At 43.7% G+C, this 15712-nt stretch overlaps 1 protein-coding gene across 1 annotated transcript in view; it reads right to left on the reverse strand.

Annotated features, from left to right (window-relative positions):
• The window catches only part of LOC127623004 (UPF0606 protein KIAA1549-like), a 76868-nt gene extending 61386 nt beyond the window's left edge, over nucleotides 1-15482 (reverse strand). Inside the window, exon 1 of the mRNA XM_052097224.1 lies at nucleotides 15389-15482. Within this exon, the coding sequence (XP_051953184.1) occupies nucleotides 15389-15482 (94 nt within the window). The remainder of the gene's footprint in view (nucleotides 1-15388) is intronic.
• Nucleotides 15483-15712: the final 230 nt, after the last annotated feature.

The following is a 15712-nucleotide window of genomic DNA, read 5'->3' on the forward strand; positions in this document are numbered from 1 at the left end:
CGAAAAGTCGCTGCGTGGCGCGAGCACGGCCGACCACGCAATACTCGTTCCCTCATCTAGAGAGAACCGAGGTTACGTTAGGTAACCGATACGTTCTCTTACGAGAGGTTCTCTCGTATTGCGTAAGCTAGCTTACGCTACGGGAACCCATTGTCAACGCCGTCGCGCCAAGCATCCACTGTATGAGCCCCAGGGAATTAAGGGGGACCCGGGGAGCCCTTATGAGTGGGGAAATAATATTTGGCCGGCAAGAATGTGGGTCATTGATTGTGTAATACATAAGCACATAGTGGGAAGGAACGACAGAGCGGCGGTGCCGGTCTGTGTGGAATGTGTCCCATCAGTGCAGCTCACCAGGGAGCTGTATCGTATTAAACCGCTAGTAGTTTTGCCTGCAGAGCGGGCACTTCCATATTGTAAAATCTGACAAAGGTGGAGGGGAAGTCCATCCCGCTGCCACACATATGTCGTGAATGGAAATCCCGCTGGACCATGCCCACGAGGATGCCATGCCTCTAGTGGAGTGAGCCCTAATGCCCAACGGGCATGGCAGGTCTTTTGACGCGTATGCAGCAGCAATAGCGTCCACTATCCATCTAGATAGTGTCTGTTTCGGCGGCGAGACCTTTGGTGCGCCCTCCGAACGAAACGAAAAGCTGCTCAGAGCGTCTGAAAGCAGCGGAGCGCGCAGTATACAATCTCAGTGCTCTGACCGGGCAAAGGAGATTGGCGTCGCGTTCGCTATCGGTGCTGGCAGCGCCGATAGGGAAATGACCTGTGCTCTGAAAGGAGTACCGATCACCTTGGGAACATAGCCATGTCTAGGCTTTAAAATGACCTTGGAGTCACTTGGTCCAAACTCAAGACACGCAGCTGACAGACAGCGCGTGAAGGTCTCCCACACGCTTGACTGATGACAGGGCAGTCAGAAAAGCGGTTTTGAGTGAAAGGTATTTCAAATCCACGGATTGAAGTGGTTCGAAAGGGGGCTTTCATAGTTTCGAGAACTATAGAAAGATCCCAGATAGGAACCGATGGGGGCGCGGGGTTCATCCTTCTAGCTCCCTGAGGAAGTGGATGACCAGCTCGTTTTACCCCATGACTGGCCGTGCAGGGGTTCAGCTGAACGCCGCAACGGCCGCCACATACACTTTGAGCGTGGATGGGGATCTGCCCTTATCCAGCAGCTCTTGTAGAAATACTGAGCAGCGACGACACCCCACATGTCCGCGGGTCCAGGTCTCTGTCGGTGCACCATTTTGAGAACACAGACCATTTTGACGCATAGAGTCTTCTCGTGGAAGTGGCTCTAGCGTGTATGATGGTGTTTATTACTCCTTCTGGCAGAGCGACGGGTAGTCGTTGATCACCCACGCATGCAGCGCCCAGCGCTCTGGGTGGGGATGCCAGATTGTGCCGCGAGCTTGAGAGAGGAGATCTGCTCTCACTGGGATGGGCCACGCGCTGTCAGTGACAGCTGCGTAAGCTCCGGGAACCATGTCTGATTCTCCCAACGCGGGGCTATGAGGAGCACCGAGTGACGCGTTCCCTGATCCTCTGCATTACCTGTGGCAATAGCGAGGCGGGAGGGAAGGCGTAAAGCGGGCGTCTGGGCCAGTCCTGGGCCAGCGCGTCCTCGCTTCGAGAAAAATATAGGGCAGTGAGAGTTGTCTTTGGACGCAAAGAGGTCTATCTCTGCTCTGCCGAATACGTGCCATAACGTCTGGACTGTTTGAGCGTGCAGGGACCATTCCCCTGGGGAATATTGTCTCTGGACAGTCTGTCCGGGCCGTCGTTCAGGTGGCCTGGCACGCGCGTCGCCCTCAGCGAGCGCAGGTGGCACTGGGACCAACTCAGTATGCGTTTGGTCAGATGGAAGAGGTTCCTGGATCTGACACCGCCCTGACGGTTTAGGTAGGATACCACAGATCTGTTGTCCGAACGGACCAGGACGTGGTGACCCTGAATGACCGGGAGAAAGCGCGCGGCGCGTACTCGACCGCTATCATTTCCAGACAATTTATGTGAAGGAGCTTTTCCTGAACTGACCATAGGCCGAAAACCGGAGAGCCCTCGCGGACCGCGCCCCAACCCGTGTTGGACGCGTCTGTCGAGATGACTTTTCGGCGAGATACAGCTCCCATTGTCACTCCCCGCTGATACCATTCGGCCACTGTCCAGGGCTGCAGAGCTGATATACAGGTCTGAGTCACCTTGATGGGCTGGCGGCCTGTGGCCCAAGCCCGGCGAGGCGCTGGTGTTTAGCCAATGCTGAAGCGAGCGATGTGCAGTAAACCCAGCTGAAGTACTGCTGCGGCTGAGGCCATGTAACCTAGCACTCTCTGGAATTTCTTCAGAGGCGTGAGGCTGTTCATCTGAAAAGATGCGGCTAGTCGCTGAACACGGCGTCGCGCTGTGTAGATAAGCGAGCCGTCATTGCCACGGAGTCTAGTTCTATTCCCAGGAAGGAAATGGTCTGACTGGGCTGTAGTGAGCTCTTGGTCCAATTGACTGCAAGACCCAAACTGTTCAGATGGCTGAGGAGAACTGCTCTGTGAGACAGAAGCTCCATATGTGACTGAGCCATAATCAGCCAGTCGTCCAAATAGTTCAGAATTCGCAAACCCTGACTCCGCGAGGGGTGCGAGCGCCGCATCTATGCACTTCGTGAAAGTACGGGGTGCTAAGGACAGGCCGAGCGGAAGGACGGTGTATTGATAAACCTGGCCGTCGAGGCGAATCTCAAGAATGGCCTGTGACGGGATTTATCTGAATCTGAAAGTATGCATCTTTCAGATCGAGAGAAATAAACCAGTCCCCTGGCGCACATGCGCGAAGAGTTTCCTGATTGTAAGCATTTTGAGCGGTCTTTTTGCAAGCACCTTGTTCAAAACCCTGAGATCTAATATGGGTCTGAGGCCGCCGTCTTTCTTGGGAACAAGAAAATAACAGCTGTAAAGCCCCGACTTCGCTCAGAGAGGGTGGCACTTTTTCTATGGCCCTTTTGCACAGAAGGCTTGCTATTTCTGAACGAAGCATGCACGCTGCTTCCGTGTTCACAGTGGTTTCGAGCCGCGCTCTGAAGCGAGGAGGGCGGCGATCGAACTGTAGCAAATAGCCCTGTTGTATTGTGCTTAACACCCACTTGGATATCCCTGGAATAGCTTCCCACGCTTTGAAGCGTAACGCTAGAGGGTGAATGGCCAATTCGCTCTGATTGCCGCACACAGAGCGCTGAACAAAATGTGTGAGCGCGTTTAGTGTGTTCATGCATGATTGCTCGCAGACAGCATGAACAGGCTGTTTTGTGAGTGACTTCCGATTGGAATGAATGGGGAAAGAGTCACATCTGTTACGTGATGCGCAAGCATAGTCATGGGCACGGGACTTACACACAGAGGAATGTTTGCTGGCCGTGTAACAGAGCGGGCAGAGAATGGGCGCACGCACGCATTTGTGGGCGCCTTCATTGATTCTGACGCTCGAGCGGTTCAGTAACCGCTTTATGTGAGCGTGCTCTGGTGGGGACACGAGACATGCAGTGCTTGTGTGCAGAAGTGAACACTGGATTGTGGGCACATTTTCTACACATAGGGCTGGTCGTGTGACAGAGCGGGCAGAGAATGGGCGCACGACGCATTTGTGGGCGCCTTCATTGACTCTGACGCTCGAGCGGTTCAGTAACCGCTTTATGAGAGCGTGCTCTGATAGGGGCACGGGATGTGTTATGCTTGTGTGTAGGGGCGAACACTGGGTTGTGGGCACTTTTTCTACACATAAGACATGTTTGCTCTTTACAAGATTTATTTGGGTCGCCGTGAAAACGGCGTTTGAGTGCAGAGCAAGCGGGCAGTGTCACCGGCTTGTTGGCTGCTAAATTCACCACTGTAGTAGCCTGAGAGAAGGGGACTGACAGGGGCAAAGTTTTGACGGTGGTCCGCCGCGGCGGGACTGAGCCGTCGTTTGTTCAACAAAGTTAGGAAGACTTCGGTTGCTCTGGTTTCAGCGTTACCTTAAATCGAGGCCCGCGGGGCGGCGGTCTGCGGCGGCTGTCTGAACGCGATCGAGGGCGGCCGCCCTGTCGACGCTGAGAAGTCTGAGTTTGTTGAACTGGGCGCTGTGAAGAGGCTCGTGCAGGAGGCTGGTCACGTGAGCGGCCTGCAGAGGAGCTTAGCGCGACGCGGCAGGAAGAGGTTCATGGCTTGGGTGGCTTTCTGGACTTCTGAGAAGCGGTCAACAATGCCACTCACCGCGGAGCCGAAGAGACCGGTCGGAGAGAGCGGTGCGTTGAGGAACGTGGAGCGCTCTGCTTCTCCCATGTCGGCTAGTGTTAGCCATAAGTGTCTCTCGGTCACAGTCAGCGATGCCATGCACTTCCCTAGAGCTTGGGCTGCAGCTTTGGTAGCGCGAAGGGCGAGGTCTGTCGCGCCGTAGATCAGTAACAGCCTCTGGGTGCCTGCCTTTCTCATCCCACTCCGAAGAAGGTCTGCTTGTAGGATCTGTAAAGCGGCCATTGAGTGCAGCGCAGATGCGGCTTGGCCGGCGGCGGAATAGGCGCGGCCAACATAGGCGGAAGTCGCTCTGCAGGCCTTAGACGGGAGCACAGGCTTGGAACGCCATCTCGCGAGGGCGGACAAAGGTGTGCTGCTACCGAGTCCTCGACCGGGGAATGGATGAGTAGCCTCTCTCAGTGGCGCCGTCCACCGATCGCGAGAGAGGTGGAGACGTGGGAACGGGTCCTGGCTGAAAAAGGAGCATTCCACGACTTTGCAAGCTCTGTATGTAATTCCGGCAGGAAGGGAGCAGCCCGGCCGCGGGTGTAGAGCGGCGATGGCTTTGAAGAAAGCAGCCGTCGAGTCTGTTGGGTGCCTGCTCAGGGGCGGTGACCACTCGAGCCCGAGGCGGTCGACGGCCTGTGTGAGGAGGCGTGTTAACTCCCCTCGACTCGGCGCGGGTCCTGCTGGATTCCTGGGCCGAGGAGGAGGCTTGGGAGCCTGACCACTCCTCGCTGTCGAGCCATGATGGAACAGCGGCCCTTATCCTCCGCCTCGTCATCCGAGATGGCAGCAGTGCGGCCGCTCGGCGGCAACTGCGGCGTCCGGGGCGGGGAGGGTGAAAGCGATGCTTCGAGGGAGAGGCTCGGCGAGGCAGTCGCTTCAACCACAGTTTCCGGCAGCCTTTGTGAGCGGCGCTTCTTCCTGCGCGGCTGAAGGTAAAGCGGCGCGGCGGTTTCTGCTTTGAGCGCTCGAGTCGAGCCCGCAGGGTCGACATCGGTAGCTCCTCACAGAAATCGCATCCGCCCTCAGCGAGGGCGAGCTCTGCGTGCCCCAGTCCCAGGCAGAGAGCGCCAGATGATGTGGCGGTCTCCTGTGCTGAGAAGGGCGCGACATGAGGCGCAAGTGGAGCGAGGCATCTTGAAAAAGACGCTCGTACTCTTTTGTGAATAGTTCGTGAGAACTAGCTTGCTTTAAAAGGATACGTCGTCGGATGGCGTAGCTTCGCAGGATGGCTGAAGGTGGCTGAGACGGCCGGCTTCTTCTAGCACTGTCCACGCTTGCTTGATGCCCCTCGAGCGACGACGCGGCTTCCAGGTCAGCGATGCGAAGAGCTTCGCTGAAGAGATGAAAATCAGGGTTCCAGCCTACGAACTACGCTTATATGCACTCTAGTCACGCCCATTTTGGCGGGCTTTGATGCAGTGAGCGCGCGGACGCCTCTCATTGGATGCGAGTTCGCCCAAGCTCGTCTATAGGCTGCAGCAGTTGCCGCAGAGCAACCTATGAGCTCGCTAGCTAGCCCGCTCAAGGTCTGCAGCTGCCACACTGCGTTGACAATGGATACAAAAATTAAGGATAATTTTTTGGCTTCAATATCTCAGAAAAGATGAATCTTTCCCATAGCGTAAGCTAGCTTACGCAATACGAGAGAACCTCTCGTAAGAGAACTACCTTGTTAAAGAGGTTTTATCCCTAAAAATGAACAGATTACTAGCAGATGTCCTGAAACAATGGGGTTGAAACAACACAGAGTATTGCACACTTTTTCTTTGGAGGGGACAAATTGTATTCATTAAACTTAATGAACATGAAAGAAGCTTTAATAATGTAAATAAATAATAATTAAAACACCCTCCACAAACGTTTTACACCTTGTGGTAACCATGCACGACACTGTACAGCAATACACAACAAATCTCTTTTATGTTAATCCGAGTATTAGTCCTAATCAACTGCATTTTTATTGGTCGGTTTCTATAATTGCCAAGTCATGCTGGGTAGCCCGCCCACATTAAATCTCACTAGTCAAAAATCCTGCTCCACACAACTGTATATTAAATGTGAAATGTGCCATTTTTGCACCATTGCATTGTCAGCCACTGCTGGACAAAAATATAGTCCCGTCCAAACTCACGCCATTGAGCGAATATTTCTATTTTTAACTGGTCTGAATGCTCAAAAAAAAAAACAGAGTAATATTATGATAGCTCCACAGTGTTTACACTTTTCAGCTAAATGAACCTACAAATGGCATCCTTATAGTTGTCTCTGCATATTAACAAAGACTGTTTAGCTGTTTCAAAGACTGACCACTTTTTATTAAAATGAATGGGAGAAAAAAAACAAGCCCCAAATGGTAAGTGTAGAAAAGGAAGTCCCGCCTTACAGGTAAAAGAGCCAATTACCTTTTAAATACAGACATTGTCAGTCAACTCAAGTAAGTACATTAGCTGGACCAGCCTAAAAAAAAAAGATTTTTTTTAGACATAAGTTTAGCAGAAATATACAGTACATTTAAAGCATGTAAGCCTACTTAAGTGACCTTCTGATACGCTATATTCCATCACGATCATTACAATCCCAAAATTCTGGCTTTTTAATAATTCCAAGAATATCAAAATCCACAAAACGAGGTAGATCCTTTTCATATTTGGCACCTAAACTATGTAAAAGTCTCCCTAACACTGTTTGAGATGCAGACAAGTCTAGACTAAAGACTCAGCCAGGCATACATCTAATTTATCCATCAACTGACAATTAGGCTGCTTTAGTTGGGTCTGCCGGAACCAGAAACATCTATCATGATCTATAACTCTGCATAAATTTGAATGCCATCTACGCTAATATTGTTACATTTGTTTCCATGTCTTGACTCGGGATTCATACCCCGAGGTTGCCAGAGCCAGCCAGATCCAGCTCCGTTTCTGCTTTGTGTCAGACCCCACTGCTACGTGTCGCTGAGTGATGACGACAAACTACAGTAGGAGATAGCCAGACATCACTTCGGTCTTTTGACTTCAGAGGATGAACTGATGCCACCTCCAACTGTAAGTCAAATACGTCATATGCCACTACTTGAATCTTGGACTTAGAATGGACCCCATTGAACCTCACCTAAATGACCTGCCGGTTGAACTGCGAAGCACCTCATTGATCTCTGCCTGCATCACCTTTGTCTATTAATGGATTACACTCTTGAAATGGAATACATAGACTATAATTTAATTGCCAACAAAAGTCTTCATCAGCCAACAAACAAAGGACAATATATGTGAACTTCTGCAGTTAATCCAGGATGGACTTCAAAGACATTAGTCATTAATCTTAAAGTTCATTAAAAATATTTTATTTTTATTTTTAAAACACAGGACCTTAATGCTTAATTTACAAATGTAAAACCCTAACCTGCAATGCACATAAATAACACATATTGGCATTATATTCATGCTGTTAGCCAGAGGGGAACTGGCCCCCACAGTGAGTCTGGTTTCTCCCAAGGTTATTTTTGTCCATTAACCAACATCTTATGGAGTTTTGTGTTCCTTGCCACAGTCGCCTTCAGCTTGCTCACTGGGGTTCTAAATTTAGTTATAATTTAATTGTTTAATTTTTATACACAATTTCAAATCATATTTAATCAAACTGCACAATAATCACAATAAGATTTTGTTTTGTTTTTAATGATGCATGATTTCCTGCAAAGCTGCTCTGAAACGATGCGTGTTGTGAAAAGCGCTATACAAATAAAAATTACTTGACTTGACCTCAGTGAAAGACAAACCAGAATCCCTACACAAACTCCTCAGAAATGCAAGAGTTTGGTCATCAAAGGGGCCAGAATCCAACAGTCCCAGTTCCAACAGCTCCTCAATGGGACTTTGTTTGCTTGTCCAGCAGTCAGTCTCAGTATCTAGCTCCTATGGCTTTTGATGGGCAAGGTTGTATTGATCCGTCCCCAGCCGCAGAGGACATGAATAATGAATGTGCCCATTGTCATCCCAAACAGATCAGGTTTCACTTGTTAAAGAGGCAACACTTGTAATAAGCCAGTTTTGATCTGAGCCGCATGCAATGCCAAGAACTCAGCAATGCTCTCCTGAAAGCTCTGATACCATGTGTAGATTCTGAGAGAAAGCTTTTTCATCGCTGGAACATTTAAGGAATAGTTCACTAAAAAAATCTAATTCTATCCTCATTTACTAACCTTATATCAATCCAAAATTGTAAGACTTTCTTCCATGGAACACAAGAGGAGAATTTTTTTTAAATGTTGATGCTGCTTTTTTCTCTCCATACAATTACAGAATTACAGTTGTCTAGCAAGATTTTCAAGACAAGATTTTCAGACCACTTAGCTTTGTGCGAGGAACAGACTGAAATTTATTTTATAGCTTCGGAAAACATGGAATAAAAAGGTCTACTAGTCATGTAGCCTAGTTTTCTTTTTGAAGTTTGATAACCTCTGGTCACCATCCACTGTTATTGTATGGATGAGAGCAGCTCAGGCATTTAGCTAAAATATTATATTATATTATATCTCATATTATATTATATTACATTTAGGATGATGAATTGATTAAAACATGTAAACCAATTAATTTTCATTAACTAGTTAATTAGACACATTTTTTATAGGTATTAACCTTGATACAAGTAGAAGTATACATGCTGTAAAATCAGTGGACATGCTGTAATTATAATTTGGGCAAAATCTTATGGTGTTTTCCAGTAAAAAAATTTTTTATAATAGGATCAAATGGACACTCAATTCATATCAAACTTTATTGGCAAGAGAAACTAAGGTGTACATTGCCAATGCATTATTAGAGACTATACATACAGATATAAAACATATTGAATGCTGAAGTTCAATTTGCTGGAGTTTAAAATCTCAAAACTATTAATTTCTCTGGCTCTTGTTCAGTGTCTTCAAGTATACCTATCTGCAGCTTGCTGAACGGCCATGTTCTTCTCAGTCTCTATAGTGTATATGCTGGGTCTCTCTCGGGTGGTTTCTTTTTTGCAACGGGTTCAGATGAAAGTCAGTGAGCAGCTTGCCTTATTACTCGCCTGCTTACGGGTGAAATCATCATTCTCCGTACAGTAAGTCCGATGACGTGTTTATTATGGCCGTGGCATGCGTCACACAATTAATAAGCCCATTACACAATAGTGCCTGGAACTATTCCTCGGGACACCTTTCTCCTATTGCATGAAGTTTCAGGAAGAAAAAAAAAATGAATACTGCATTAATTGCGGAAAGATTTGCACATTAACAAAAATATTTATTGCAGAAATTAACATGTTAAATTTCCCAGCCCTGATTATATATTGCTGTCCAAAATTCTTCATTTTCACATGTTATTTTAAGGCTCTCCGATTAAATCCACAAGCCCTTATTTCACATGAAGAAAGACTTTTGAGTTTCTGTATTTCTTCATTATATCATATCCTTGTTTTCAAGGTCATTAGATTACGTTTTTTGTCTGGCGAATTATTAAATTATCAAAAGAAATTTGAAGGAGGGATCTGTCCAATATAAAGGGATCTGAATATTATAGTCAGCTGGGGTGGGCTTTTTCTTTTTAATTGGACCAGTAAGCAACCACCTAAAAATCACCTTGAAAAATCCTAGCAACTGCATAGCAAAGCCTTGGCAATCACCCACAACAGCCTAACATCTTGGCAATGATTCCTGCATGGGCAAGCACCACTCAAAATAATTACATTTACTAAGTAGTTATGTGCATAAACAGTAATACGGTCATGGTGTGACCCACATTTGTATTCACATTTATATTCTTGGTTGTGTCAATGTTGCTTTGTTCACTCTGGTCACAAACACCTTGTTTTCAAGGTTAAATTCTGTACATGCACATCATAACACAGAGCAGACAAGCAGGCTGATGTCTAGATGCCAGTTAAAACCTTAAGCAATATGCCAAGGGAAGCCATCAATGTGGAGCATACTGACACGCAGACAGGTTCTGGTGAGAGGGCTGGGCATTTGGCTAAGACCAAAAGAAATGACTGAACTTATAAACACACACACACACACACGCACACACACACACACACACACACACACACACACACTTGTTGTGTTTCCATGTTTTATGGGGACTTTCCATAGACATAATGGTTTTAATACTGTACAAACTATATTCTATCCCCTAAACCTAACCCTACCCCTAAACCTAACCCTCACAGAAAACGTTCTGCATTTTTACATTTTCAAAAAACATAATTTAGTATGATTTATAAGCTGTTTTCCTCATGGGGACCGACAAAATGTCCCCACAAGGTCAAAACTTTCGGGTTTTACTATCCTTATGGGGACATTTGGTCCCCACAAAGTGATAAATAGACGCTCACACTTGCCCCCTAATGAGGTGGGTGGGGCTTTGATAACTCCACCCATCACCCCCAATCTGCTCTACACAGCAACATGTGCTCAGAATAGTGAATGTTTACAAATGGCTGAATATGTGTCTCGGCTCTTCTTTATAGAGTTGTTTAATGACTTTAATGTAAAGAACAACTAGCCCCTCCTATCATTTTCAGGTAATTTAAACCTGACTGACCAAAATCACAGCACCAAATAAAGCTTGAAATTGCAGCGCAATTTGAAAATGCATGAAGTCTGAATAAAACAGCTGTGAGCTACCAGATGATGCGAGCATTTAAGCCACTAAGCTTTAGAAATTATTTTGCATCATATAAATATGCCTGATGTATCAGCTGACACACCAATTACTCAAATTTGGAAAACCGTAAATGACTGCAAATGCAAACATCTCTGGTGTCAATGTGCTAAGAAGAAGAAGATGAGGGATTCTGTCTTGGTTTCAAACAAGAATAGATGAGACAGAACTGACAAGACATTTTCAGCAGACTGGTGTTTGAAAGACAACTCAGATCTGATGGATGTGAATACTAAATATCTTGAGAACGTGGCCCTGTCCTGAGAAAGGAGTTTTGCAATTTGGACTACCCTAATACTTTCAAATACTGAAGAGTTATGATATAAATTGATAGTTCACCAAAAATGCACTTTCATTGCTTGGAAAAGATTTAATGAAAGTAAGTGAATGGTGACCAAGTTTAAAATTCTGCCTAACACCTCCTCTTGTGTTCCATGGAAGAAAGAAAGTCAAAAGGGGGTTGACACAACAAGAGGATGAGAAAATGATGGAATATTCTTTTTGGGTAAAGTATTTCTTGCATCTGGTTCTAAATAGGTTTGCATAACCAGCTCAATAGTGTCCAATACTGCACACCAGACTAAATTATAAGCTCCTAATATAATGATTTTCATCTTGAATAAATGGGTAATGGGATGAAACAGTAGCAGTCGGGTTTAATCTGGCAACTGATCTAAGCAATCCTTCTTGAATATGTTATCCACAAACTTTAACATCTTTAAAAATGAATAAGAGACTTTACCATGGCTCTATAGTTTGCACTTGGGACAACACTGCAATGTGCAAACGAATCAACTTTCATCTAAAAATTTCATCTATAACCAAAAAACATCTACAGTAGCAGCACAATTTCTTTCAGTAGCCTAGTTTCTTTTTTCTTTCATTAGACAGTTCTTTAATCCATAAGCCTACAAAGGAGTCTGCATGAATAACTTAAATAAACTAGATCTGTCAGTCCGTATAAATTGCAATCTGTGCCTTTCCTAACTTTATTTAAAATGGTATCAACTTAGTACATTTATCTGCAAATATTAATGCGTTTCTTGAAAATAATCATCCAAGTCACTGACATGGACTAGGTTATCTAGGTTATCTATGACCATTACACACAAAGTTGCATACAAGCAAGAAAAATCGTTGACAAGCAGACGAGAATCTGACCTTTTTAAATTTCACTTAAAAGTAAAGATGAATTGCAAATACTGTTTTGAAGAGCCTCAAAGACCTGAAGACTATGAAACTCCCAAATCTTTTGAGAGTTTCAAAGTCTAAGCGATGCCGCCAGCTTTTTAAAATAACACAACACATTAATGTCAGTTTTTCTATATTTCACATAAAATAAGGATATGAGGTTATAAATAGGGTTGCCATCTTTCTACCAGCCAAATATGTGACATTCCAGCTCTAAATATGAGACTTGTTTTTTTTCTGTGGGTCTCCTGTGAAAGATGGTGCTCAATGGTTAAAGAGGTCCAGAGTGTCTCTCTGGAAATGCAATGCAATGTAATGTCATGTCCTCAGGGGTGTAAAGTAACGAATTACAAATACTCACATTACTGTAATTAAGTAGTTTTTCCCAGGAATTGTACTTTAAGTAGTTTAAAAATGTTATAATTTTACTTGAGTACATTTTAAGTGCTGTAACTACTTTTACTGTGCTATTTTCCCACCGTCTGTGTTCGCTTCTTCCCTGTCCTGATTTTATTTTTATCTGTCAACATGATTGGCTAGGGAGAGCCGTGTGACTCCCATCAAATCAAATCACACGTAAAAAACTTGAACAGCAGCTACAGATCTGGTGCCAACAGTGGAGTATTTCTCAAAGTATTTTCACAGTTCAAAACCTGAAAGAGATTTTCGCAAGGAAAAATGCCAATTGCATGACTGTGTTATGTGAGTTTAACTTGCTCAAGCCAGATATCAACATTAATCCTGCAAATTTGAAGAAACATATCGAGGTAAATTTCATATTTGTGCTTACTAGATTCTGTGTCTATAATGTAGCCTCTAAATTAGCTTTCTATCACTGAGATTATTGGGCTGATGTTAGAGACTGAGGCAATGTTATCAAAAAGGCTGGGCAATAAAACAATCTTGATGTTTATCTAAAAAAAAAAAAAAAAAAAAGAGATCGATATCGATGATAAAATTTTGAGCCTATGTTCTACATCTAGACCAGGGGTGTTCATTATATCGATCATGATAGCAAGACAACCCCAGGCTGGTTAATCTAGATATAATATAAAAGATTGACTTTTTATTTCCTGACATCTGTAGCTGCGTGCTGTTTGATTGACAGACGGCTAATGTTTGAGCGCAATTGCGGGTTTGCACAAAAATTATCAAATACACTTTATAATTTCAACCAATGCCCGTCTTGATGACGCAGTTAGTTTGGTCTACGGTGAGCATAAACTGCTTATTTAAATTCAATTTTTTTGCATTTCGTGCACTGTTTTGAACATGTTTTATGCGCAACAGTAACTCTCTCAGTCGGCATTAAGGGAAATTTAGACCATACACATAAACTGATTTTAATGTAATTGTTTCATACATTATGATATTGAAAATAAATTTCATCTTTTCATTTCTGTAATCATGTTGCCCTTTTATTTATTTTTTAAAATCAGATTCATGTAGCGTTTACAGTATCATAGATAAGTGATGTATTTTAAAAGTTGTCAATTACAAACACTTATAAAATGCCAATATTTTTTATTCTTTCTGGCAAAAGGGAATGAAAATTAGGGTATGTTTTTAAAGGGGCATAGCTTTTGCAACTCAGTACTCAATACTCACTACTCATGAGTACTTTTAAATGAGCTACTCTTTTACTCTTACTTGAGTAGATTTTAGGACAGATACTTTTACTCTACTCATACTACATTTTTTAAGATGTAACTACTTTAAAATAATTTATCTTGAGTATTAGTTTTCAGTACTCTTTCCATCCCACTATGTCCTGAATAGGTGTTTTGGAATCACAATGGTATGAAACAATTATCATACACTCAAATGCTTTATTGACCAAATTCTCCTGCTTCTGAGAGAAAACGCAACAGAAAACAGGTGCTAATTGTCATTGATCTTTCACACACAACCCATGCAAAAGGTGTGTTTCAGGTCCATTTCTCTCAGTTTGCGAAACACTCTTTCCAGTTTGGGTGTGAGACTAAAATACAGGACAAATGGCGTCCCATATGGATTTCATATGAAATGCAATTTTGTTCCCTGTTGAAGCTCATTTACTCCACTCACGGACCTGACTTCACTTTGCTTAAATGAGTTCACATTCACTATATAGTCTGCTGTATAAAATTGTTAATAATATTAACATTATTAACCTTTTTTTGACTAGCCAATACAGGAAATATTAACTAATTTAAAAAATATGGGATGATTCTATATTATACGGGACGGTTGGCAACACTAGTTATAATGATGCAAGCTCTTAGTGGACACATCTGGAAATCTCATAGGCCTTAAATAGTTTGCTTGCATTTTGTAAACAATGATGGAATATAACAATAGTGGTTCTCAACTGGTGAGTCACAACCCGAAATTGGGTCGCAGGTCTGTTCTGATAGGGTCACAGATAGCAGGGGAGAAAAAGTACCGATTCAGTACTCAATTCAGTACCCACACACTCTCTTGTTGGGCGGCTGCTTTACAGCACTCATGCAAATGTGCACGGATCCAAGAAGAGACTCGTGACTTACGACTACAGTTGTATCAATAGAGTCTGAATGGTGAGATATTAGAAACCATGTTAAGTTGGTCTATCTGGATGCAGTAAGTACCAAATATTTAAATATATCCCTGAAAATAATAAGTAACATATACGTACAAATGTGCTCGATGAATTTGCAAACTTTAAGCTAGGACATATTTCATGAGCTAGGACATCTTTTTTTAGGGTAGATTTTATTATTATTATTTATTTTTTTTAAACTTGTTTATTAAGACAAGATGCCATGAACCTCACAAACTTTGGGAAATCTAGCAATTTGTTTTTTCTCATAAGCACCTGTTTTAGCCTATTTACAGCCTGCTGTCATCTAAAACAGTGGTTCTCAACCTTTTTGATTCCAAGGCCCCCCACTATCCAAGACAATATTTGAAGGCCCCCTTGCCCGAAACTAGACGTGTCTGGTTAATTAATCATGTTTTTTTTTTTATTCTGGAAGTTTTAGAAAGAGTCTGTTTATAATTTGCAGGCATACATCTTAAAGTTTTAGTTTTTTTAGCATTTTAATTAAGTAGGATTATTTGTATTATTTTAATATTTCTTATTTTAAATTAATTTTAAGTCATCTTGAGGCCCCTTGGAAGCGTGCTGAGGCCCATCCAGTCACGGGCTGTAAGCTGATTCTCTTCCCAAATGAAGCGGACCATGATGTCACTTACCTGCAGCAGGTGAATCAGCGATCACCATGGAGACGAACATCATCATCAACCCGGCCAACAGCACGCGGAAGGTGACCCGTCGTCGTCCCTCCATCGCTAGTCCCTCCATTTAGAGAAACTCATGCTTTATCCGAGGAGACACAGTCCACACCTTTGACTTGTATTTGCACTGCAGTAGATGAAAACAGGTACACTGTTATATAGGTCAGATTTTAGTCCCATTACAGAAGCCGACACTACTTTCACACTTTCGTTTCCTGTTAAACGATTAAATCATACATTAAACAAATACTATCTCGCATAAAACTCTAAAATGTGGATTAA

This window comes from Xyrauchen texanus, chromosome 29 (assembly GCF_025860055.1).
Source record: "Xyrauchen texanus isolate HMW12.3.18 chromosome 29, RBS_HiC_50CHRs, whole genome shotgun sequence".
Taxonomy (NCBI): domain Eukaryota; kingdom Metazoa; phylum Chordata; class Actinopteri; order Cypriniformes; family Catostomidae; genus Xyrauchen; species Xyrauchen texanus.